General features: G+C 54.0%; 1 protein-coding gene and 1 long non-coding RNA gene across 6 annotated transcripts in view; one reads left to right on the top strand and one right to left on the bottom strand.

Moving 5' to 3' along the window:
- Positions 1-22,607, top strand: part of SMAD3 (SMAD family member 3) — a 126,919-nt gene extending 104,312 nt beyond the window's left edge. For all 5 annotated transcript variants that reach the window (XM_006050229.4, XM_044925396.2, XM_044925398.2 and 2 more), the window contains 5 exons: positions 1,280-1,330; positions 10,634-10,846; positions 13,112-13,249; positions 15,668-15,812; positions 18,220-22,607. In XM_006050229.4, the coding sequence (XP_006050291.1) occupies positions 1,280-1,330; positions 10,634-10,846; positions 13,112-13,249; positions 15,668-15,812; positions 18,220-18,343 (671 nt within the window). In that variant the 3' untranslated portion in view covers positions 18,344-22,607. The remainder of the gene's footprint in view (positions 1-1,279; positions 1,331-10,633; positions 10,847-13,111; positions 13,250-15,667; positions 15,813-18,219) is intronic.
- Positions 22,468-23,983, bottom strand: LOC112587920. The gene is made up of 2 exons (XR_003112447.3): positions 23,816-23,983; positions 22,468-22,951 (listed from the first exon to the last, which is right to left on the bottom strand). It is a non-coding gene; the product is annotated as an uncharacterized LOC112587920 (long non-coding RNA).
- Between the last annotated feature and the right edge of the window lie 2,161 nt (positions 23,984-26,144).

Below are 26,144 nucleotides of genomic sequence, written 5' to 3'. Positions count from 1 at the left end.
GGGAGGAGCATCTCAGTTGGGGCCCAAGGCTCTCCCTGTCCAGCCCTATGTCTCCCCAGATATATGCGCATGTCTGTTCAGACCAGAGAGAAGGTCCCACTTCCTGGGTCTCCATGATTTGGACCAGCCTGAAATAGGAGACCAACACTTACTAACCACCTCCTGAGTACAAGCCATGGTGTAGGCTTATTTGTGTGCACCGTTCTGCTTCATTTCTACACATCACACAGTATATGGTATCATTCCCATTTTATACCTGAGGGGAAAAAAAATCAAGGCTCAGAGTGTTTGAACCACTTTGCCAAAGACCTATGGCTACGTGGTGCCATGTCCAGATACCATGGAAGATTTGAAAGCTCTACTTTTTCTGTGACTTTTCCACATCCCCCATAAAATTGGGTGCGAGGGGTGAAACCCATGGTTCCCCCTTGGTCCTCAAGGAGGTCACAGCTGAGTTGAGGGGTAGGAGCAGACCCCCGCTCACAGCTCAAGGCAGCCTAAGCTGAAGGCCCAGTGGTGAGGACTGGAGATTTCAGGGAGTGGAGCCAGGTGCAAAGGACTGTCAGTAAACAAGCAACTCTCTGGAGCTGGAGCCCCGTGGGTGCAGGGACAATGGAGGGACCAGCCCAGTGTTGCTTTCTGGGAAAGCAATAGCTTGGTTTTCTGAAGGCTGATGCTGTGTGGGTCCGCACACACCCACCCACCCACCAGGAGCAATGAGTAAAGATAATAGAGTAGGAAGAACTGGGTAGTTAGGACTTTTCCCCGTGTGTAGCATCATGTTTTGCATAAAACATCAGTCTGGTTGCTGAGCTGTGGGGTGTCTGAGGCAGCTGGGTGCGTTTCCTGAAACCTGGGAATGCCTGCATTGGTATTTGCAGACCCTGAGCTCTGAGAGCAGAGAGGGATCTGGGCGGCTGGGGAGAGGGTCTTCCCTGCTCCTTTTGTCCTTCAGTTAACAGGGCATGTCAGTGTGGGGTCTGTGCGCGCAGGCTGGGACCGCAGCAACCGCATGCTGCGGGCTTGATTAGACGCATCAGACCCTCGAGTTGTGGAAGAGACTCCAAGGTCATCCGCTCATCTATTGGTTGCACAGATAAAGAAGCTGGGACCCAGGGAAGGGAGCGCACAGGCAAGGGGACAGGAGGTGCGGCCCTCTCCTGGGCCGTGGAGGCTCAGCGGGATTTCTCCCCGCCCCACTGTGAAGTACACGTTCTGTCATCTGGCTCCCAGGCCAACAGTCTTTTCTGACGTCTCACAGCAGTGTCTTACCTCGCAGGTTCTCCAAACCTCTCCCCGAATCCGATGTCCCCAACACACAATAACTTGGGTAAGTAGCTCCTTGTCTGTATGATTTGAACCCCCTTTAGCTGTAGCCCTGGCTGGTGCTCAGTGTGGGGAGGAAGCCCTGAAGGTGAGGCTCCTCCCCCGCCCCCGGCCCCCACCATCTGCCCAGCACAACCCATCAGGTTTCTGCTTACATAGCTTCTGGGGTCACCCACAGGATGGGAAACCTGAGAACAGCGGTGGCAGGAAAGGCAGCCGGGGGGCCAGGTTTGTATTTCCCCGGGGAGGCGGTTAGACACGAGTGAATGAAAATCCCCTGAATCTTGTGCTGTAGAAACATGAGGGTCTGTGGTCGGCGAGCATCCGTGTGTGGTTTGATGCAAAGCCACGGGCAGTGCTGCAGACTACAACCCCCAGCTGTCGGGGACTTGTTTCAGATACACTTACTTGGATTTCATCTGAGCACCTCATCTGACAGTGATGTCATTTTTATTTAAAAGAGTACCATATAAGGAATTTTTAAAAAAATGCAAAGTTACCCATAATCCCTCTACCCTAACACAAATGCGTTCCCTTTATCTTGGTCCTCTGATGTTTTTGAATCAAGCACATATATTTGTGCTTTGCCTTTGAGAGAATACTTCATATTCAGTTTTTCCTTCTATCTTCTATTGTTTTGTAAACACATTTCCATGCTTAGATGTCTCATTGATCATCTTGCATTATCTCATGATGTTTTGGAGCGGCTGGGCCATCATTTCCACAACCTTCCCTCAGATGTTTGATTTCTGGGTCATTTTTGTGAGATTTGCTTTTCTAGTCCAGGAGCATCTTTTGGCTTCAGTGTGGGGCCTGCCAGAGGGCTCAAAACAAATGAAATATTTGTTCAGTTCTCATTTAGAGGAATTTTTTTCCTGAGTTGGTCTGGTAGCTTTAGAAAAATGTGAGTTTGGTTTTGTTCTGGCCTGTATTGCTGGGACTTGACTTGGGGCTCAGGGAAAGGAGGAGCTAATATCCAAACTTGGTGAATCAGAGTGGATTGGCCTGGCTTCTTTTCCCAGTTGTTCCCAGTCCTTGACTGATAGCATCAGATGAAGAGTCATCATTTGGAATGTGGGAGCTGCTTGAAAACCCTTTAATACAGGCTGACAAGTGGGCAATGTGAAATGTGACTGGGGGATCTGTTTTAGCATCTTTGTAAAATAATACCACGGTGTATGTTCCCAATGTGAAAGGACTGATGGAGTTATTAAACATAAACGCTGAAGGCTGGAAGCTCATGTTAACTTGAAGGCCATAACTGTGAACTTCACTCTGGGCTTTCTGCTTTGAAGGATGACCCCTCTGACCCCACCTTGGCAGCCCTTTCAGTCCACAGACATGAGCTGGTGCTTGACCTGACAACCCCACTGCCTGACTCTGTGGTTCGGACTGAAAGTTGTCCTGGGTGGGTGCTCACTCTGCATTCCCCTCGAGGTTGCGTAGACCAGGATGAGAGCATGTCCTTGAACTTGGCCCCAAGGCAGAGTGCCCGACTGGCATGATCCTCCCGGGCTGCGGCCCTGTCCCTTGGCCTCTTGTCTGAGAGTCAGGAATTCTGAGGCCATCTTTTCCAAATGAAGGAACAGCCTCCAAGCCTGGTGGACAGAGAGGGGTGCCCCTCTGCTGGGAAGATGTGAATGGGGGCACGAGTCATCTGACGAGTCACGAAGGACTCATGGTGAGACTCGGGTGCGGACAGGCCTGGCTTCCTTTCTGCTTGATGAGCCCTCGAACCCCAGCCTTCGCCCACTCAAAACCATCGATAGGACCCTACAGTCTCATCGCCTTGGCATCAGGGCTGGATGGAGATGAGAGGATGGTGATGATAATGGCTGGCATTTCTTGAGAACTCGCTGTTACTGAGTGTTGTTCAGAGCACTTCGTGCGTGCTCGCTGCATCTTCATGACAACTGAATAAGGTGGTAGTGTTCCAGTTTTCATCTTGTGGAACAGGAAGCCAAGGGGCAGGCTGGTTAATGGACTTGTCCCATTCACACAGCTGGGAAATGGGGACCTCAGGCCTCGGGGATCCAGCGCTTGTGCCCCCACATGCAGCGGGACCCTGCCATGCTCGGCCACTTGGACCAGCTCTCCCCTTTCTCACTCAGTAGAACTCGGCTCAGGGAGGGAACTGAGGGTCCTGGTGTCCCATGTCGTCCCTGGCGGGACCTCTGCCTGCTTGCCTGTCTCTTCCTCACTCAACCATTTGCTGGCACTTCCTGCTCTGTCTCTGTATGCCAGCCCAGGTAGGGGAATTCAAAGAGGAGTCCCAGACCCTGACATCAAAGTGTTGTCGGCCTTGTTGGGATAAATAAGCAGGACTGTAAATAACTTTTTATATAAAACAAGAGGTAGGTGCAGATGAAATTCCCTGAGGGCTTATAGAAGGGAATGGTGGCATTCCAGTGGGGACATCATGCTGGGTGGTCAGTGTCTTCTCCGTATTTACTCACTCATTCCCTGAGTTCCTAGTATGTACCGATGCTGGGGGTCCAGAGCTGAAGACCCTGAAACGTTCACTGTCTGGTGGAGTGGCTGGAGGTGTCTAGTCACCGGTGCTGTCCTGTGCCCAGCGCACACGACAGGGGAACTGCATGTGCCCGGCAGGGTGGGGAGGCCTCAGAGCTGTGGTGGCCCGTGTGAGCTGGGCCCTGAGGGACAGGCAGAATCGGAGGGCGGGGCACTGCCGGGGCAAGGGTGGGCGAGCTCTGCGGACGGCTGGCAGTGTGGTGGGTTGGCCTGTGGGAGGCACAGTGGAGACGAGGCTGAGGGGGCTGGCAGGCCTGAGAAAAGAGCGCAGAAGGCCACACTTCCGTAGCCCCGTCTTGCCTACAGGATAAGGCAAGATGGTGGGTTTCGAATTTTGGGCGCTTATCTGATGGTGGCTTCGTAATGATTAATCTGGCCATTATGTGGAATTTAAATTTTAGGAGAAATTGCTGGGGCTACCACCTCTGCCCCACCCCTCCCTCCCAAAAAACCCACTTAGGAAGCTGTAGCACTGGAGGAGGCTGAGATGAATGCTTTAGAGAAAGGAAGCGGAACAGGAGAAGGCATCTGTGAGCACCATGGGCCTGAATCAGCAGCGTTTATTGACCAGCTTTAACTGGGAAGACCAGGAGGCTTCCGTGTCACTGCGGCCGGACCCCAGGAGATGGGGGACGGGGTTTGGCGTGGAGGGTGACAGGGAGGCGCCTCTGCTCACCTGAGTCCAGGAAGCAGCGGGACGGCCAGGAGAGAGGCCACGGCTGGAGGCGCAGCTTCAGAGCCATTAGCATGTGTGATAGCCTTGCCCATCGTGGGGTTAGAGACATGATTTTGTCATCAGATGAGTTTGGAAAGCCTGTCCCGTGCTCGCTCCTGAGGCCCCCCAGGGCACTTGCAGCGTAAAGCCTCTGAGAGTCCTGCAGAAAGGAGGCCTGGCTGGTCCAGCGTTTCTCCCCAGGATCCGACCACTGTTGGAACACCTCTTTCTTAGGATCCCATGGACTATTCTATAGACCTCACTTGGGAAACACTGACAAAGGTTCGGCTGAAGTCCTGGGAGTGGATGGAGAGGGAGACCTAAGGATGGACTCACGAGATGTGCCTCGGGAAGAGGCTTGGGGGTCAGGTGGAGGATGGGGCCCAACAGTCAGAGGGGAGAGAGGTGCTGAGGGCAGGGGGTGGGCAGTTCTGTGGAGATGCCAAGTGAGGTGTAAGGAGAGAGCTCCTCGGAGGTTCAAGGGCATCCTTTGGAGAGCAGGTGTGGGCAGGAGAGGGGGCTCCAGTCCTCGGCAGTGGGCTGCAGGCAGATAAAGGCGGGGGTGGGGCAGCACACAGCTACCAGCCCTGCATTCCTCTTTCACGGCCACATGTCCCAAACCGCAGCATGCTGATGGGCACATGGAGAGTTCTCCCCGGAGACATCTGGGCATCTCAGGACACCTATTAGTTCTCATAAAGAAGTTACTATACAAACAGAAAGCAGGCATAGGACATCTGGCTACTATCTTCATTTCTTTCCTGCTCCAGGCAAAAGCTTGAGCCTCTGGCCACAGTGAAGCCACTTGGGGTGCCTCATGGGGGAGCCCCAGGAGTGACTGAGAGCCAACTCAGCCTCTGGCCAGCGGCAGGCTCTGGGGAGATCCCAGGGCTTTGTTGTGCAGGGAAGGGATGTGAGCAGGTGAAGTTCCTGTTATTACACATTGTGTTGGATGAGTCACCTGGAATTTCCTAAGGATTTAGGTCAAGGATTGGAGCAAATGCAAGGGTGAGGAGGGAGGTGGAGAGAGATAACGAGCCAGATCCTGCCTGTGAGTAAGTTGTTTTTTGCTTTAGAGTGAGACATCTCTGGAGAGGCTTTGACTGGGGGAAGTGAGGTACCAGGGAGTGTCCAGGGGCAGGAACTGAGCTGGAGTTGAAGGAGGTGATGGTTTCCCCGAGGGCCCTGGACTGAGGCTGCCTTCTCCTCCTGCTGAGAGAAGGGGGCCCAGGTGGCCAAGGTTGCAGGAAGACCCCTGACCCCTCAAGAGAGGGCAGGGGACCCCCTATAGCCCAAACCCGATCTCAGGTGTCTTTTCCAAGGCCCCATTGAGCTCTCGTCTTCCATAAGCTCGGGATACCACAGGCGAACGTCTTCATGGCAGGAAGTCAACTGCTGGCTGGACCGTCAGACTCCCGGGCATCTGTCCAACTCTGAGACTTTCCGTTGTTCTTGGTCTCAGTAGACTGGTCCTAGGTTGATAGAGCAGGGGTCCTTTCTGGGTAAAAGTGGGCTTGTTGCCTAGTCCTTCGTGAGATCAGTTGGAATTGGTGCCCAGCTGCTGGGATGACTGTCCTGGGCTGGCAGGGACCTGACTTTTAGGTAGGCAGGTGGCTCAGACACCAGGGGTGAGAGAATGTTTTCACAGCCACCTGAGCTGGGCCGTGAAGGTTGTGTCCAAGCAGATGAGGGGGGCGAGCAGTGCAGGCAGTGGGAAGGCAGATGGGGCCTAGGGTGTGGAGTCTCCTTCCATAGGGCCCAGATGGAGGCGGGCGCTGGCGCTCTGATCTTAGCTCCGCCGCATCAGCGCGCCCGCTCTTCACCCGCTCCCTGCACTCGACGTATAGCGGAAAGTTAATTGCCCCGCTCGGGCCTCCCCCTTCTCCTTTCCCGGATTTGGATCTCTTGCACGTGTTTTTAATAGGCATCCCTTAATCCAAGTGTTGCCTTCTGGGTTTTATTCTGTTTTCTTTCCCTTAAACAAAACAGAAAGTCCATGCCAGCTTGGAATTGGGCTCAGAACCAGAGCCAGCCAGTGCGTTAGGCTGGCAGGGGGCCAGTCGAGAATTAAGTGCCCCCTGCCCCTCGAGGAATCTGGCCCTCACCGCAGCGGCGGGGGCTGGGGGCCGAGAGTGGCTGGAGCGGGAGGTTCCTGCGTCTGCAACACCTCTGCCACAGGAAGAGGGATTAGCACAAACTCAGCAGTCTGACTGGGAGCAGAGCCGTGTGGAGGGAAGGCCTTGGGCGCGTGCCGTCAGCTGCCATACCAGGTGTGTGGAGTCCTTGGTCTGGGGAAGCGAAACCGCTTTCTCTGGGGCAGGTCACCCTGCCCTGTCCACCCAGAGGAGCCTGTGAGCCGTATATGTTCAGAGTTTTTTCCCCCAGAAGCAGCCTTATGTAAAATTGCTTCTGCATTTATTGGGACCCTCTTGAATCCAGGGTGGCTTGGCTGACTGTATTGACTGTTGTGGGGGAGAAGTGGCCTCACTGAAGAGTTATTTTAAGATTTAGTGCCCAGGACAAGCTTTATTTTCCCTACAGAACTGGTAAGAATTTTCTTTTTGCCAACCAGAGCCAGGTCGCATGTCATGCCCCCTTTTTGCCTTGTCTTTTTGCCAACCAGAGCCAGGTCGCATGTCATGCCCCCTTTTTGCCTTGTCTGCTAGGAAGCTCAGAGCCAAGCTGAGTGCTCTTTAAGTAGCTATCTAATTTGATGGTTAGCCTGTTTATAGTCTCTCTTTCCCAGGGTCCTGACTTGGTCTTGTTCCAAACCATGGTGTGGATAAGTCCTTTACTAGAAAAAGAAATGAGGGCGGACATGCAGTTTGAAAATAAAGCGCCATTCAAGGTAGAGCCCCGGAGCGGGTCGTACTTGAGCGTGCAGCTCCCCTGGCGTAAGTGCCTGCAGGAAGGCCTGAGCGATGATGGGAGGGGAGAGGGGAAAGGCCGGGCCGACTGGCAGCTGTTTGCAGACCACAGTAAGTGCACGGCTGGGGTGCTGCTTCTGAACGTGGGTCAGCTCGTCCAGACAGCCCTCTCTGAAATGGCAGCCTTCAGACTTGGCCTTGGCCTGACTGCTCCAGTCCCCAAACTACCATCTGCTTAATTATGTGTCAGGCTCCTGCATCCTGTGTTTTCCACAACACTGTTTAGTGCGCGTCTGTGAGTTGCAGGGATGTTTAGATAAGGGCTCAGATCTGCTTGGGAGAGCCTCTGGCGAGGACTCCGAGTCTCTCTGATTCTGAGACACCTCAAAGCCTACACATCACCAGAATGGCGTTCTGGCCCCACGTTACCCAGCGGGTGGCCTGCTGACTTCCCTTCTTTTGACAAGTGGACTGGGTCAGTGTTCCTGGGATCCTGGCTCACTGCCTTCTGCCTGCACTAAGCCCAGGACTTGGACTTGGCTTTATCATTTGAGGACGAGGATGCTGTTCTGTACTTGGCTAGGGAGGCCAAGGCCAGCCCAGATCAGTCACGGCTGCCTCTTCAGGGTGACCCGTGACCTTCAGAGTCTGCTCTCGGTGGCTTCCAGTCCACTGCAGTCACTGTTCAGACTGGGCCACTGAGGCCAGAGAGGGACGTCATGTCCCTGAGGTTGCGCAGCAAAGTCAGCAGAGCCTGCCTCTGGGGAGTGGGGCCCGCAGCGCTTCCCCAGTACCTTCTGGATCTGACACGCTGCCGGGCCACTTTGAAGGCTTGGAGTGCACTTGGATTTCTTAGGTGGTGGTGGTTGTTTTTCTTAAGATTTCCAAAGCAACATAGCTCACATTTTAGTGAGCACATTGTTTAGAATATAACTTATCTCACTGGAATGTCAAACATCGAGCAACACCAGAGCCAGATGTGGCTGACATGGCTCAGTCCAGCCTCCAGGGTACTGGCCGCGGGCTGTGGTTGCTTCTGCCCCCATCACACCCACTTCGCCATTAAGTAGCCTGGACACCCTGCCTTCCCTCCTCTTCCCTTGCTCCACCCTGGCAGGAGGGGGAGGAGCAAGGACACTTTGCCCCCTTTGGTTGGAGGTCAGGCCAAGAACAGGATGTTCTCAAGTTTGAACAACCAAAATTATTCTAATTTCTGTAGACACCATTTATTGAGTGTCTGATGTGTGCCCTGCTCTCCACTTGAATTCTCTCAGTCCATCGAAAAACAGCGCCGGGTGAGAAAGGAGGTTCTCTACTCGGGTGGCCCCGGGGAGATGTGGACACTGGAACTCCGAGCTAAACTGCTTTGCTCAGCAGCACACAGCTGCTCTGTGTCTGGCCTGAAGCTTGGGCTCCATGACCTGGTCAAACATTCAGGGCAGTGACTGTCGTCTGGGGGCTATTTTGCTCCCTGGAAGACCTCTCTCAATGTCTGAAGGTCCTTCTGGCTGTCACAGCTGGGAGGGCGAGATGGATGTGGTCTGCCGGCATCTAGAGGCCAAGGGTGCCGCACACATCCTGGAGCCCACAGAACCCTCTCTCCCCAAACAGAATTACCCGGCCCCGAATCTCAATAGTGCTGAGGCGGAGAAACCTGGTCAGATGTCCTGACCCTCCGGCCGACTCTTCCTGGGTGTGGCAAGGGCAAGGTTGTCACCTGTCTGCAGCTCCTCCTGTGTGTGCTGACCTTCTTTTCACCCTTAGATGGGATCGTGGACATTGACCCTGGAAGGAGGTCAGGGCCACGTTGCCCAGCAGGGAGACCTGGCCCCACCTTCTGGGTTTTTCTCTCCTGGGCTTTACACACTGTCAGCGGCCTGGGGAGCTAAGCAGAGGTTCTCGTGGGTTCTCACTGCCAGGCAGTGAGCAGGGGTCTCAGGCCAGGGCTGAGACTTGGTCCAGTGAGCCCTCCTGGACTCTCTCACCAGCTGCCCAGAGACGCACCCTGAATGACCGTCCATGTATATGTATATATGTATTAATAAGAGCCACAGTGAGTGACCCGTGATGGAGCATTGAGAGCAGCAATCTCCCTGATTGTCCAGCACACAGGATTCGAGGGGGCAGAGTGCAGGATGTGGTCCCAGGAGCAGTGCCCGGCTGGAAGGGGTGACTGGGGTGCGGAGGGGGTGGCAGGGGGTCATGTCAGTGGGCAGGCAGTGGTGCAAATGAGGAATGATGAGGGCCTGGCCCCTGGCCAGGAGGTTGGACCCTGAGATGAGCTATGACGGAGAGATGGGCAGGAGGAGGGCTCCTGGGCAGGTGTGGAGCCTGGAATGGCTGGAGGTGGCACGAGTCACGGGAAAGGCGATGTGGTGCCACGTGAGGGGAAACCTCTGTTTCCGGGGTGCCTACCTCTTCTGAGAACCACCCTCTCACAGGATGGCAGTCTGCTCTAAGGTGCCCTTGACTGAGACAGGCTGGCAACTGGGATAAATGCCGAGTTTCTCTTAGGTGAGAGTGTGTGTCTCAGCCGCCCAGTGGATGGCATCTGGATACGCGTGGAGGATAGCTTCCGTGGTCGGTGGCAGGGACCCAGCTCACGCTGCAGATGGCACCCGGTGCCTATGTGGTTGCAACCGCTGAGCCCGGGTGACACCCGGGGTCGCACTAGCCTCGTCATCTGGCCGTTTCACAGGCCTGGACGCTGCCACGAGATGGGCTAGGAGTTGGCCCATGATCAGGCAGAACCAGCAGCTGCAGGCCCTTTTGGGGGGCAGAGATCAGCAAGGGTTACTATGGGGACCTTGAAAGAAAGGCCGGTGGCGGGACGAGACTGCACTGGCCGCTCCTGGCCTGTCTGGTGCATCTGCCCAGGTGTCTCTTGGTTGGTCCCAGGGCCTTCCAGATTTGGCCTGGCACCTCCTTGAAGATGGCTCTGACCTAAGGCCAGGCGGGGCAGAGCCTTTATGAGCTCAAGCTAAACAGTGCCAGGGCCGGTGGAACGCGTCTCCCAAAACCTAACGGTTCTGCCCCCCTAGATCCTGCGAGTTTTACACAGGAAAAGGATGGGGAGATCATAATGCCCTCTGAGAGGCGAGGAAACAGTCTTCCTGGGCATCCAAGGGACCCCATCCAGGGGTCCAGAGCCTGGGGGTACTCCCTGACCCAGCTGCCTGGCCTGTCTCCTCAGACCTGCAGCCCGTCACCTACTGCGAGCCGGCCTTCTGGTGCTCCATCTCCTACTACGAGCTCAACCAGCGCGTTGGGGAGACATTCCATGCCTCCCAGCCGTCCATGACGGTGGATGGCTTCACCGACCCCTCCAACTCGGAGCGCTTCTGCCTGGGGCTGCTCTCCAACGTCAACCGGAACGCGGCTGTGGAGCTGACACGGAGGCATATCGGTAAGGGGCGGCCACACTACGCACCCCTGACACCCCAGCCCACCCCAGCCCCCGCGGGGACCCTCCTGCCACCGCTGTGCCGCGCCTCCCTCACCCACCCCAGCCCCCGCTGGGACCCTCCTGCCACCGCTGTGCCGCGCCTCCCTCACCTGCCCCTCAGGCCTTGTCACCTTGCTTAGGGTAAGATGGGTACAATCCAGGTCGCCTGTTCATCCCTCCTTGGGCAGAGACTGTCTCTGAAAATTTGAAAGCAGTAGAGGAAGACCCTTGGATTTCTCAAGAAAGGCAACTGTGCCATTCTCTTAATAAAAATACCCTTAAAGTACGGAGCGCAGACAGGTAGATAGTCTGTCTTGGAGGAGTGATCTTCCATTTGTTCATTTCATATATTATTGTCCTAGGAACTTAGAAAAGGTGAAAAGACGATAGGTACTGCCCACTCCAGGATTCTTGGGCTTCCCTTGTGGCTCAGCTGGTAAAGAATCTGCCTGCAATGCGGGAGACCTGGGTTTGAACCCTGGGTTGGGAAGATCTCCTGGAGAAGGGAAAGGCTACCCACTCCAGTATTCTGGCCTAGAGAATTCCATGGACTGTATAGTCCATGGGGTCACAAAGAGTCGGACACGACTGAGCGACTTTCACTTTCTTTCACTTTCATTGCCTGCGGCCGGGACAGCACGGCTGCTAACACGGTCTTCTGAGCCCCAGCCCGTGGCGAAAGATCACTTAGTATAGGGAAGGTGAAGCCTTGATGTGTGTCCCTCGGTTTGTTCACAAAATTATCATGCTGAGGATGTTCACAACTTTGCGATCCAGTCACCTAGAAGGGTCGTAGAGATGGAGTAGAGAGGGTGGGTATTCTCAGACATTGTTCAGTGCATCCACGGTGGCCGAGGGGCTCTAGAGCAAACTCAAGAGCTGAGCGGGGAAGCAGGCGTCCGGGCCCATGTGAACCAGAGCACCTCTGCTCTTGCTTGTATCGTGGGCCTTCACAGAAGATCTCATGTAGAGAGAGGGTTTTCCAGTTAAAAGTTGGGAAGCCATGGGCCTGCGCCAGTGGGATCGTTTTCCAGGGAATAACCTGATGCCCAGGGAGGGGCAGAGGGCACACAGCAGTTGTGTGACACAGTGGGCGACATAGAGCCCCCTGCTCCAAGCCTGTACCCTTCCCAGACAGCCTCCCACTTGGTTTAGAAAGACCCGCAGTGGTATACACAGTGGTGTGTTTACTCACTCCATACTTCTGTATATCTAAAAATAGTATTTTAAAAGTTACCCAAACAAACATTTTTGTTCCTTGGATCTTGTCTTCCCACCTCCACCTCTGCCTCCTGCTCTTGACTGACGTAATACTGGGGCCCCCCTGGGTCTGCCAGCACCCTGGGGTCTTCGAGATGCCAAGTCCTGTAGCCCTGAGCCAGGTGGAGCAGGGGAGTGGGGGCAGGGGACAGCTGTGGGACGAGGTGGCAGGCCTGTAGCAGATCACCTGCTTTCCATCCCGCTCCACGTCGCGCCTGTGAAATCTGGCTCCATTTCTCGGCCCTCAGGGCCTCTCCCCTCCTGGAGTGGGAACAGAGGCCTTCCAGGCAGAAGAGTACATCCCCTGGCCGAGCAGAGACTCATTGTTGGAGGGTTTATGTAACCGCTTGAATTGCAGGGCCAGTTTAAAAATAATTTCTGTCCATCTGGAGTAGATTTAAGAGATGAAGGAAAACGAAATGATGTAGACCTATGGAATGGTTTAGAAAAACGCATCAAGAGGAGAAAGGTACATGGGGTGGCGTTAATTAAGCCACGCCTGCAGTGAAGGGCTCCTGGGGTGTCTGCTGCCTGAGGAGCTCTGCAGGTTGACTACGAGTTTCTGAATGTTGGAAGGGGAAGGGACCTAAGAGTAGCAGCAACAGCTACTGCCCACCAGGCACCCATGAGGTAGGTATTATCATGATCCCCTTCTTGCAGATGAAGAAACTGAGGCTGGGTAACTTGGCTGAGGCCTGTGGCAGATCACTGGTGGAGGCTACCATTAAGACTTACCCTGTGCTCTTTCCTCTCATTGTCTGCCTCCCTAGTTTAGCAGCCCAGCATCACCCATCACCTCCTGGTGGGATTAGGCCTGGACTCTGGGTCCCGTTTGCCTGGTGATGCTGCTAGAGACCAGTCACCTGGAACATTGACTGCAGCTCTGCCTCCTGTGGTCGCTGCGGTGGGTGCCAGGACCACTGTGGGGGCCAGAGAGCTGGTCCAGGCTAACCTGAATCTCTCTAGGGCGGGGCGTGCGGCTGTACTACATTGGAGGGGAAGTCTTCGCAGAATGCCTCAGTGACAGTGCCATCTTTGTGCAGTCTCCCAACTGTAACCAGCGCTATGGCTGGCACCCAGCCACCGTCTGCAAGATTCCACCAGGTACCACCATCTACACACCCACCCCACCCCTTGGGCCTCTCCTCTGCTGCGAGTGCCTGGGATGCCGGAAAGCCGCCTTCTTCCTTTTCTTCTCATTGGTGTTTGCACTGACAATCTGGAGATGCTTCACTTGCGTTTTCTCTGTGCCTTGCTGTCTCACTGTGACCTCCTGGAACCTCCGCAGAACAGACGCAGCATCTGACAGGTCTGCCTTTGATCTGTGGGTACCTGTTTCCTGCCTCTGTGCACAGATGCTGAGGTAGTATGCTTGTTTGCTTCCTTCTTCCCTTCCTCCTTCCTTCCTACAGCCATGCTGGAAGCTGCAGGGGGATGGGAGGGTACAGGAAGCCCTACTACTGCCCTCTCAGAGTGTACCCATCAGCTGAGTGTACAAGGCAAAGACCCAAATGTGCTTAATACAAGGGAGGGTGGTGCTAAGCACAAAGCAAGCAGCACAGGTCACATGCTGTTGGACCCAAGGGGGAAAAGCATTTGTTAGGATGGTTCAGAGGCGGCTTCATGGAGGATAAGGCATTTGGGCTTGCAAGGAGCCATGGGCCTGCATCCGTGTGGAAGAAGTAGCCACAGGGTGATGGGGGCAGGGACGAGGGCATTCCAGGCAGAGGGGATGACATGGGCAAAGGCCTAGAGGTGAAGGAGGGCAAGACACGTGTGGGCTGCACTCTGGCTGTGGTGGAGGCTGTTTAAGACAGTCAGGGACATGTTTAGAAAATATGATGGGACCGGGCCATGGAAGGACACGAGATCACGTTTACTCAAGGGGACTGTTGAGGGTTTTCTGAGTAGGACTATGTATTCCAGGGGGTGGAGGACTGACCTGGCTCACCTCAGAGGGTGGTGTGGACAGGGCCAGCCCTGGGTAGAAAACCAGGCAAGAGGCTGGTCTTACCTAGAACCTTGCATAGAAAGCAGAGGCAGAAAGCCCCCGAGGCCCCCTCCTCCCAGGACATGCAGCCGCAGAGTGTGGACTGCGCCTGGCGGGTGGAACGTGTGGCTCAGGCCATTGCCTACGGCACGAGTGTGGCATGTCTCCCTGCCTGCCAAGAGGCAGATGGTGGTGGTGTGGCGGGTCATGGGCAAGGTCAATTGAAGAATGCGGTTTGAGATGCTAGCGGTGCTCTCTGTTCCCAGAAGGTCGTGCGGTTGCGTTTACAGAGCACGTGTCTATCTTGGGGCTCACTTGGTCCTCTCCAGTTACTCTAGCTTTCCAGGCAAGGAGGCATGTTGAAATAAGCTCAGAGAGGCTGAGTCACCTGCACAGGACGCACAGCTAGTAAGCGGCCGAGCCAGGACGAGCCTCGGGCTGTGCGCTCCTCTGCTGCTCGCTGGGCAGGGGGCTGGAGCCCACTGTGGGCCCTGCTCCACCTCCTGTCCCCTCAGAGAAGACGAGGAGAGGAAGCCCAGCTGCACTTTTGGCTTCCTGCCCACCCCTTGGCCCTCCCAGCCTCTCTGGTTCGGGCAGAGCTGGCTGTGGTGCTGGCTGTCAGTTCTTGGAATGTCGGAGCTGGGGGCTCCTGAGGCCAGCCTCTCCTTTCACAAGGGAGCTATGGGCTTAGAAGAGAAAGGGACCAGCCCAGAGTCGCACAGCCAGCCGAGGGGCCCAGTCAGTGCTGGCCCGCTAGTGAGCGTCACCTCAGCTCACCTTTGGGGCATTTCCGGCATGTGCTTTTGTCTTTTTATTTTTCTCGTTGACACATTCCTGGCACTTGGGCTGTAGGACTTCAAACAGGAGATTTATTGTACGTTTCACGTGTGCCTCTCTCTGGTTGAACTGCTGGGAGTCAGGCACACACCTTCTCTTTCCTGTGAATGTCACCCTAACCCACCTTTGTGCCCAGATCTCTCGCTACCCCCGGTCCCAGCGGAGGTGGATTCATCGGAGAACCTTGGGTGGAAGGTGCCCAGGACCCTCTGCTGAACTTCCTGTTGGCATGGCAGGCTGGGCAGCCTCTCAGCTGCCCTGTCTGGCGCCCCCTCCATCGAAGGGCACGGGCTTCTGTTCCCCAGGTGGCTGACCATGCCCCACGCCAAGGGCACCTTCGGGTCACAGCCCTGTCTCTCTGTTCCCTGGAGTTCCGCCTGGCCCCTTCACCCAGGGCAGAGCCCCCCACCTGACTGTCTCCCTCAGCCTTCCCTTCGCTCTGCGAACTAGAACTTATGGACCAGGGTTGAGCAACCCCCTACAGCTGTGTCGGCTGCACCTCCCTATTGAAGCGGCGGTGGCTTCAGGGTGGAGACCACATGGGCCACCCCCAGCAGGCGGCTGAGTGTGGAGTCTGTGGCTAATGCGGAAATGCTGGTCTGGGGGGTGACCTGGGGGGTGGCTTTAACCAGGAGGGGTGCTCAGGCCAAGTACAGTCTTCGTCCCCGTGAGCTCTGCGTCTGTCCTGTTGGCAGGATGCAACCTGAAGATCTTCAACAACCAGGAGTTTGCCGCCCTCTTGGCTCAGTCTGTCAACCAGGGCTTCGAGGCCGTGTACCAGCTGACCCGCATGTGCACCATTCGCATGAGCTTTGTCAAAGGCTGGGGAGCCGAGTACAGGTGGGTGCTGGGGTGCCTGTCCTAGGGGCGCGGGGGCCACAGGTGACTCAGAACAGCCGAGCAGGGGCTCCTCAGAGATGAGCTAGGCTGGCCCTCTCCCTGAAGAGCAGAAGGACCGGGGATCAGAGCGGGGCCGAGTCCCAGACGAGGGAGAGCGAGCAGTGCTTGCCCAGCGTTTCAGCGTCTCAGGCACGGGCAGCATCTCATCGTCACAACCCTGGGTGGGGATGTTGGTATCATCCCTGTTGTACAGATGAGGGAGTGGAGGCCCAGGGAGGGAACTGACTTGCCTGAAGTCACATCACTGGTGGAAACGCTGAGCCTACTACTGCACCCTCTTTGCGTCCTCCTCGTTTCTTCTGGGCAGATGGTTTTAGGACGACCCTCTCCAAGGAGTTAAGTCTCCCCCTCAGGGTTCCTTCCCTCCTCTGTGGCTCCTTCTCTGACCTGGTAATCCTGAGGATCTAGGGTTTTAAAACCGAGAAAGCAGGGAAGAGAGGAGGAGATGCCAGCAGTCAAAGGAACAATAATTCACTTGCTCAGAAATGATTTTCTTTCAGAATTTCACGTACTGGTTTAAACGCAGCACTGGTCAGGGGACGTCCCTGGTCTGCTCTGTCGAAGCTCTCAGACCTCTCGGGTGTGGGCCTAAGCTGCCCATTCCTTTTCTTTCCACACCTGCACAGGAGCTTCCTCGAGAGGCGGGTCTGTGCACCCAGCCCCCACTCCACGGCAGAGGCAGGGGCACCCACACGTCAGCCCAAGCCAGCACCTCGCAAGTTATTCCCCCCTTCTCTTCATTTTCCCAGATGTTTGGAATCCATTTTGTTTTGCAGTCATTCTGCACCCGGGCCAAACCCATTTCAGTATTGGCTCTGGGCCACCATTTATAATGAAATCCAGATGAGCGTGACTTATGGAAAGTCAGATTCTCATTAGAGGATTTCGGTCCGTAAAATCCTCGTCTGTCATTTACCGTATTTTAGCTGCTGTTCTCCGTGTCTGCCCCACAGTGCTGGGGAACACAGCCGTTGGTCTGTGGGGTCTCTCTCAAATCTGGGAGGTGTGACCAATTGGGCGGTCCGAGTGGTCAGCCTTCAGGATGATAACAGCCTGAGATCAGCCCAGGCCCACGGGCCCAGCCCGAGGGACATTGTAGCTCACCTCTTAGCCTTGGCTGGAATCATTAGGCAACAAGAAAGTTTAGAAAACTAGTCTTGCTTTTTGTTGGGGAAGGGAAATATTTAAAGATGGACCCAGTGGGAAGGAGCCAGAGGGAGGTCTGTCCCTCCTAACACTCAGACTGCCGTTTTGAGGGTCGCACACAGGCACCCGGGTCAGGCAGGCGCCCGGGGCCGAGTCTGTGAGCCCGTTTCTAACCTTCCGCTCAGACGATGCGCAGGCCAGGCGAGGAGGGTGGTGCCCTGGGGTTGGCGGCTCTCAACCTGGCGCGGCACGCGGCCGCCCAGCTTTAAGTGCTGGGGGAAGAGGCCCTTTGTTGGCCGGAGCCTTTCCCTGGGGCCACTGTGTCACCGCGCAGGACACGCTGCCAGCACAGCCCGGCCTGTGCAGCCCACCACGTCACTGCTGCCTGGCAGCACTGTGGAGCAGCCTGACCGGCGGCGCGGCCCCTTCCCAGAACAGTCTCGCCCTCCTCTGCCTCCTGGGCCAAGGAGAGGAAGGTTTCATCCCTTCCTGTGAGGTGGCCGAGAGCCGGGCCTCTCACCTCCAGCTGGCACCCGCACCTCCGGCCTCAGCAGATAGCCTTTTGCTCAGCGGAGGCCTTTGGGAGCTCGCCTGCAAGCTGCGTCATCAACCAGCCCGAATTTAGACAGAGGGCTTTGGGGAAAAGAAACGTGTGGTGTGCCTTAGTTTTTTCCAGTAATTGTTCCATGGCTCGCTCTGCTCGTAAGATTTTCCAAAATAAGGCCATAGATGGGAATTATATCAGCACATTGGGGACCAACGGCATGCGGACTCTGTCGGCGCTTTGTAAAAAAACACCCCTCAACCAGACAGACGCCCGTCACCGTGGCCTGCCAGGACTGGAGGCGGGGGAGCTGTGGGTGCCCATTTAGGACGGGGGGCTGGGAAGACCTTTGCTCTGGCTGGAGGTTCTCCATTAGCGGCCCGTCACGGCAACCGGTGGGCCTCTGGGGCACCCTGGAATTTGCCTTACATGTTTAAGGGGGCCACCTCCTTTCCCTTCCTGCTTGGAGGAGTTTGGCAGGCAGTTTCAGCAAGTTGGTGGCACCTTCTCCAGGACTGGGTCTGGCAGGGCAGGCTGTAGCTCTGGTTCTGGGAAGAAGACTGACACCAGATCAGGAGAAGCCACTCTGATGCATCTGTGTGTGCTACTGGATCTTCTAAATGGCCCCCACCCACCCTTTTCTCAAATGTCTTGCAGGAGACAAACTGTGACCAGCACCCCCTGCTGGATTGAGCTGCACCTGAATGGACCCTTGCAGTGGCTTGACAAGGTCCTCACCCAGATGGGCTCCCCTAGCATCCGCTGCTCCAGCGTGTCTTAGGGACACTGCGAGCGAAGGGGGAGGGTAGGGAGGGTGGATTTGGGGAAGAGGGCCATGTAGGAGGTGGAGAAATCAGAACTCAACTCACTGGTGTCAAAAGAAGAAATTTTTCTCCCTCAACTAAAGTGGCATCAGCCTGTTTTCCAAAACACAAAAGCAAACCCAGAGGTGGATTTCTGTGAACAGCTGTCTGAACACGGTGGCCCTTCGGCCCTGGTATGAAGGGTAAGAAATGGCTTCTGCTCTGGTGGCGTGAGCAAACAGGTAGTGTTTCACCACCTGCCCCTCCCCGGGTCCCCTTCTTTCTTAAAGACAGCAAACTGAGATGTCAGTGCCCAACAGGAACTGGCCCCCTGGTTAGGACTGGAGTGTGGACTTTGCCTTGGGTGCTCTGGGCAGGGAGAAGCCTGCAGGGGTCTGAGCACACCACGGGCCCAGCCCTCCCCTTCCACTGAATATTCCCAAACCCCAGCAGGAGCAGACCATGTACCTGGGTGCTGAATTGACTTGCGGCGGGGAAGGGGCTCGTCTGTCTCCACCTCTCTGAGCCTACTGATTGTGTCTAGAATCGAGCACATAGGGACCGGTGGCAAGAGGTGGTGAGACACCTCTTCTTTAAAAATGATCTTCAATTTGCCCTCATTTTCAGCAGTTGGCAGGATCTGTTGAGGCTCAGCACATATGCGACATACAGTTTGTATCATCATGCTAATCTCAAGAGAGATCCGAATCAGGGGAAGTGTTCCCAGGAGGTAGTTGTCCACGAGGTGTGCAAGGGTGTCCGGTCACCTGTAAGAGCTCGCTCCGCTCTCTCATGCATTTGGCTATATTGGTTGGTATAGTCAGTTGCGTTCATTAAATGAACGGTATCGTATGCTCTTTTAAACATGTGATTTTTTAAAAAAAAAACAAACACCCTGGTTGACACACTGACTGGAAACCAGAGTGGGGCCCAGCGACTTCTCTCCCGAAGTGAAGCTTTTCCCAGGTTTTGTTAAGAAGACACCTGCCAGTACTTTTGGAAGCTGAAATTGACAAAAGCAAATTCACCAAGAGGGAAAGATCTCAGGCCAACAAAGAAATAAAAGGGCTATTAAAAAAAAAATTATTTTTACCCCTTTGAAAACTGCAGAATTGGTGCCAAGAGGCCTGTCATCTTTCCCTGAGGTATGAGATTATCTAGCTCACGGCAGAGGACCGGCAGTGACAACCCTAGCAGTTAGAGTGTGTAGTAAGTGTTGCTCCGGGGGCCATTAGTGAGGAAACGACTATAGAGTATTTCAACTGGAAAAAAAAAGAGCCCCCTTATACTGACCTTTTGCAGAATGCAGCAGATGGAATTGTCACTTGCAATTGGTACTTTATTCTTTGCTGCTGTTTTTTGTATGAAATGAGTTATCCCATATTTTTTGCATGGTTTTCTACCAGGAAAAATAAAGGGATTTCCTATGGAAGTCCTGTATTATTCCAGGTGAAGGGAAGAAAGTTGTGTACTTTTGGCAGGTATAAACCTCAAATGTGATGACATTTTGTGATGCTGTGTGGAGACACTGGGTGCTTCCTGGTGCCTTGCTCGCAGGACCCTAGGCCTCAGAAGCTCCAGCCCCGAAGTCCAGGTAGGAGGGCTGCTCACCATGCCTCCAGAGGACACAGCAGCAGACAGGAGTGCCTTGCCAGACCTGGACTAGTCTTCATACAGGGCTGTTGTCAGAGTCCAGAGACACCACATAGCCCCTCACTCCACCTGAGGCCAGAGGCTGTGGGTCTGAAGTTTCTGCCTGGTGTGAAATGATCGTGGACTGCTTCTTACAGATAAAAGAAATCATCTGAACCTCCTGGATGTGTGTTTCTGCTCCCGGTCAGGCCTGAGACTGGTGGTATGGCTTCCAACTTCAGTTTGGCCTAGGCTGGAGCCGTCGTGGTGCGCCTACTAAAAGCCACGGGGAGCCGTCTCCAGGGGCCCGTCCTCTCCTGTGAGCACTCCCTACGGCACAGAGCTGTCCTCCAGGTACTTGGGAGCTGGCTTCAGGTACAGCCCAATTTGGGTGATCTGGTTGGTCATGTCTGGCTGCATCTGGATGGCATCTTAGAACCCACAATGCTGAAAGCTAAAGAATCCTTGTAGGAGGCATGGAGTTTTTGTGTTTTTTCCCTAAAGCTACTTACTTGGCCTTTTTTCTTTATAACTATACTGCTGAAGGAAGATGGGTGAGGAAAAAGTGGGTAAAACCACGTTCAGCACCCTTCAAAAGAAAATTTGGTTGTACCTAGAGGTTAGGATCTGGTTTCATTCCCATCATAGAGGCTGCGTAAGTGGCTTTGAGGCATGTGTAATATTAGTGTCCTACAAGTCATAAAAAGTAGTTTTAAAACCCTATTGCATAAAGGCATTTATACACTGAAAGACAGGCCAGGTGAAGGGGCAGGAGGAGGGCGGCTCTCGGGCTGATGGCAGCTGCTGGAGGTGCTTTTGGTGCCACTGTCCAGGCTGCAGGACACGCCTGCTCCCGGCCCGGCTCCCCGCCAGGCCACCTTCACCTTGCGGCTTGTGGCGATGCTGACCCGGGTGTAGCTACGGCGCAGGGGCCCTAGATCCTGGCCTCGGCACCTCCCCTGGGAGCCAGCTTCTGTTCCCTTTCCTCTCCTCCCACACCCTCCCCACTCCTAACTTTATTTAGTACTGGGAGCCTTCCAGCACAAGTAGGTAGCCGCCCTGGCAGTTCGGGTTACAGGCCTGTGCTGGCGCGTCATCTCCGCTGGCCACCTTCCTGGCAGGCTGCAGACCTGACATTTTGAGACAAACCTAGAGTCAGGAGCGGGGACTTGGACTCTTAGGAGGAACAGACAGGAGGGCAAGGCTGCTGGCAGACTCTTCCACTGTCCTTATGTTGTCGGTGAGGTTTTTTTTTTGAATCGTCCGTGGTGATTATTTTTTTAAATCATTGTTAACGTATTGGAATGAGCTGTAGCACATATCTTGTGCTTCAGTTTGTTTTTCTCCATCTCCCTCTGGCTTCCTGGAGTTTGGACATATTCCAGGGCTAAATGCTTTTACTCAAACCGCAGAAAAAAGTTTTCTTGAAGTAATGTGTGCATGTCATGCATGCATGCGAGTCATTTGGGGAGAAGGCAGAGATCTGATTTCATTTGCAGCCCCAAGCTGCCATTTCTGAGGCTCTGAGGACCTCTGCGGGGCCAGAGCTCCCATTAGGCCACTCTCTGTAGTCTGTAAGAGAAGGGAGGGACAGGAATTGGCATGCGCTCCTAGGACTGTTTATCAAGGGGGTTACCAGTAGCGAGAGGGCGCATGTTTGGTTCTGAACCCTGTATCTCACTGTGACTTCAAGTGGCAGAGTTGGGAGTTTTCTCCCTAATCTACATCTTTGCTAGAAAACCTCAACACAGTCAAGTTGTGTCACTCTGGTGTGGTATAGATGTTCCCTTCTAGAACCTTCCTCAACTAACAGTCTTTGAGGAGTATCAGCCACTTCTCAAGTGGGTAGGAAAGCAGAAAAATGTATGGATCAAAACTGAAGAGCCCTCTCTGATGGGAGAGAGGGGAGATGACTTGCTATACAAGCAACCTTTCAGAAACACGGCTATCACAAAGAAAAACTCATGTATTGTGTAAACTGGATTGAGAAATTCTCTCAAGTGATCCTGTAATTTTTTTTTATGCTGAAGTAATGTACACTCGAGCATTCTGGTGTTTTTATATTTATGTAATAATTTCTTAAAACCAAGACAGATAACTATTTAATTTTGGAAGAAAGTTGGAAATGGCTCTCCTCCCGAGGACAGTGGCTTGGCCCCCAGAGCCACCAACCCAGGCTGGCTCCCTGTGTGGCAGCATGTGAACACAGGCAGCTAGCTCAGGCCAACGCAGGCCCGTCCACAGGGGCCTCTGAACCCAGCCCCTCCCTTCCCAGGGGCGAGAACTGTACAGAGGGCTGGAGCCACCTGCCCCAGGAAGCCTTCATCCACCTTCAGTGCTGCTGTTGCAACTAGGCTGTCCTGGGCGGGACTCCTGCTTGGGTGGGACGAGAACGGAGGATGCTGATTACCTTCCCTTCTCAGCCAGCCTGACCTTTTAATACCCTTTGTAAAAAGCATGTATGTATTTATAGTGTTTTAGATTTTTCTAACTTTTGTATCTTAAGAGCTGAGCACCTGTTTAAGCATTGTACCCCTATTGTTAAATGTGTCCTCTCTCCTCTCTTCCTCCTGTAAGTGCCCTTCTAATAAAACTCTTCATTGAAAAGCAGTTGGGCTGGAAGTGCGCATTCATTCTTGCTGCCATGTCTGGCTGGAGAGTTTAAAGGGCCTGGGGCCCTCAGAGAAGAGAGTCGCTGAGCCCAGGAGTGCCAGGTCCCATTCTGCCACCGCCCGCATTCACTCACCGAGCGCGACGTGCAGGGAGAGCGGGGGCCCCGGCTCTGGCACAGCTCCCAGCGGTTAGTCTGTGCTCACGTCCACTGTATCTGAAAGCCTCCGGCCAGTGACTGCAGGTCACCAGATAAGTCTCCCCAAAGGCCTGGAGGTAAGTTAAGTTTCAGACTCCTAAAGAAGTCGGTTTCTGCATCTTTCCAGCTCTGATGGACTTAGCTCCTGTGGAAATTCATTTTAAATTTCAAACCCCCAAGGAGAAAGAGACTTCAAAAATCTCTCCCCTGGCTGAGTGGTACATTGACCTGAGATGATGTGGATTAAGAAAAAGGATGACTAGAATGAGTAAACCATTTGGGGAAGGCAGAAGGGAGCTGGAATCATTCTCCAGCTGGGTCACTTCCTTCTAAGGACATCACCAGAGTCCAAGTACTTGCTATCCCAGGAGGGAGGCGGGCTCGGGCTTCACAGGAACCGCACCTGTGAGCCTGTAGGTTTCCCCTCCATGAATGACATCACATTCCTACCTACCTTCATCGTTACCTGGCCAGTTCCAGCCTCCTGCCCGTAAACAACTTTCCTCAAGGTTTTATCTAGTCGATTTCTCAGCAAATGACTCTTAGATCCATTCCTCTAACCAGCCTGTCCCTGAGCCCCACAACTTTAACTCCAGCCGTCTGTTAAACATGAGCCAGACAACACCCCAACTGAATCATCTTCCACCTTGCCCAAACTCCCTTTCCTGACTCCCAGTGTTTATTGGAGCCTCACTTCCAGGCCTCCTCCCCACACCCAAGTCCCGAGCGTTTCTTTTCCTTGCTCCCCACGTACCTCTGCAGCCATCCCTGTGGACCAAACCTCCCTTTTGGAAAGGCCCTGAGCATTCGGGTTCCCCTGGACCCTCTTGCACAAGCTCTTCTCAGGCCTACACCTCCCCGCTCCATGGCGGTGCACCCAGACCATGGTAGGTACCCTGGATATCCCTGACAGAGCTTGCCTACCCATGTGATTGCAAGCCACATATACATTCAAGACTCCCAGATCAGTACTTCTAGCCCAGACATCAACCCCGAGCTTCAGACTCACATCCAACAGCCTTGTTACACGGAGGTGCCACCGGTGCCTCAGGGTGTTAGTTGCTCAGTCGTGTCCGACTCTTTGAGGACCATGGACTGTGGCCTGCCAGGCTCCTCTGTCCATGGAATTCTCAAGGCAAGACTACTGCAGTGAGTTGCCATTCTCTTCTCCATGGGATCTTTCTGACCCAGGGATTGAACTCATGACTTGTGCATTGCAGGCAGATTCTTCACTGTCTGAGCCACCAGATCAGATCAGTCGCTCAGTCGATCCAACTCTTTGCGACCCCATGAATCGCAGCACACCAGGCCTCCCTGTCCATCACCAACTCTGGGAGTTCACTCAGACTCACATCCATCGAGTCAGCGAGGCCATCCAGCCATCTCATCCTCTGTCGTCCCCTTCTCCTGCCCCCAATCCCTCCCAGCATCAGTCTTTTCCAATGAGTCAAGTCTTCGCATGAGGTGGCCAAAATACTGGAGTTTCAGCTTTAGCATCATTCCTTCCAAAGAAATCCCAGGGCTGATCTCCTTCAGAATGGACTGGTTGGATCTCCTTGCAGTCCAAGGGACTCTCAAGAGTCTTCTCCAACACCACAGTTCAAAAGCATCAATTCTTTGGCGCTCAGCCTTCTTCACAGTCCAACTCTCACATCCATACATGACCACAGGAAAAACCATAGCCTTGACTAGATGGACCTTTGTTGGCAAAGTAATGTCTCTGCTTTTGAATATGCTATCTAGGTTGGTCATAACTTTCCTTCCAAGGAGTAAGCGTCTTTTAATTTCATGGCTGCAGTCACCATCTGCAGTGATTTTGGAGCCCAGAAAAATAAAGTCTGCCACTGTTTCCCCATCTATTTCCCATGAAGTGGTGGGACCAGATGCCATGATCTTAGTTTTCTGAATGTTGAGCTTTAAGCCAACTTTTTCACTCTCCGCTTTCACTTTCATCAAGAGGCTTTTGAGTTCCTCTTCACTTTCTGCCATAAGGGTGGTGTCATCTGCATATCTGAGGTTATTGATATTTCTCCCAGCAATCTTGATTCCAGTTTCTGTTTCTTCCAGTCCAGCGTCCCTCATGATGTACTCTGCATATAAGTTAAATAAACAGGGTGACAATATACAGCCTTGACGGACTCCTTTTCCTGAAATTCAATACCTCAGAACTCAGTTTAAAAGAACAGAATTTATCCTTGCCCTCACTGAGCCATCACCCTCTCCTGCCTTCAACCCTCTTTCGTCACAGCCCTCTACCCAACCCACGGCCATGAAGTCACAGTTGTCCACCACTCCCTTGTGCCCCATGTCTGACCAGTCCTGGCCCTCCACTCACAGTCCTGTGCCCCAGGCTCTCCAGTACCTGGACAACTGCCTGGCTTCCTAACCACTCCCCCAGCCTCTAGCCTGCGTTCCTGTAACTGCATCATCCACAGTGACCCAGGCACCTCCCTGACCTCAGACGGCCCCACAGTCCACAGCACAAAATTCTAAGGCCTTTGACATGAACCTCATGACCCCTGGCAGCTGGGCCCCATCCAGCTCGCCACCTCGCCCCTGCAACCCAGCAGCCTGGTGACACCGTTCCTCACTTATCACACCAGGATCTGTGACCACTCACAATGGCAACACCTCCCCAGTCTACACCCTGCTCCCCACCCCACCTGACACAGCAGCAGTTCACCTGGCTAACCTCCCCTAATGCTCCAAGACTCACTTCAGAAAGGAAGCCTTTTGTTAATCTGCCTATCACCGTGGAGTCAACTTGAATTAACTGTCTACCCGTCTAAGCTGAGTTCCTTGAAAGTAGGGTCTACATCTTATTCTCGTATCCTCAGGTTCTTTTGGCAATCACATATTTTTGCTGAACTATGAACTGGTGCCCATATTATAGTAGACTCTACCTTAGCAGTACCTTTTCCATCCATTTTCACATTATCCTATATGTGCGTGTGTGCTAAGTCGTTCCAGCTGTACCCCATGCAGACTGTAACCAGCCAGGCTCCTCTGTCCATGGGTCTCCAGGCAAGAACGCTCCAGTGAGTTGCCATTCTCTTCTGCAGGGCATCTTCCTGACCCAGGGATCAAAGCCTTGACTCTTGTATCTCCTAAACTGGCAGGCGGGTTCTTTACCACTAGCCCCAGCTGGGAAGTCCTACTGTCCCCTACAAGTCCTTATATATGGCTGAAGGAATGCCACCCAAAGTTCTGATTACCTTTCATCAGTTATTCCAGTACCCTAATCTGCCACCCTTTAGTCCAGGGATGGCAAATACAGGGCAAAACCACCACCACTTGCTATTTTTCTATCCATGCAGAGCACTCATCACAGTGCGGAG

Source organism: Bubalus bubalis, chromosome 11 (assembly GCF_019923935.1).
Source record: "Bubalus bubalis isolate 160015118507 breed Murrah chromosome 11, NDDB_SH_1, whole genome shotgun sequence".
NCBI classification, from domain to species: domain Eukaryota; kingdom Metazoa; phylum Chordata; class Mammalia; order Artiodactyla; family Bovidae; genus Bubalus; species Bubalus bubalis.
The sequence above is the reverse complement of the archived record's forward strand: the minus strand, read 5'-3'. Positions and strand labels throughout refer to the sequence as shown.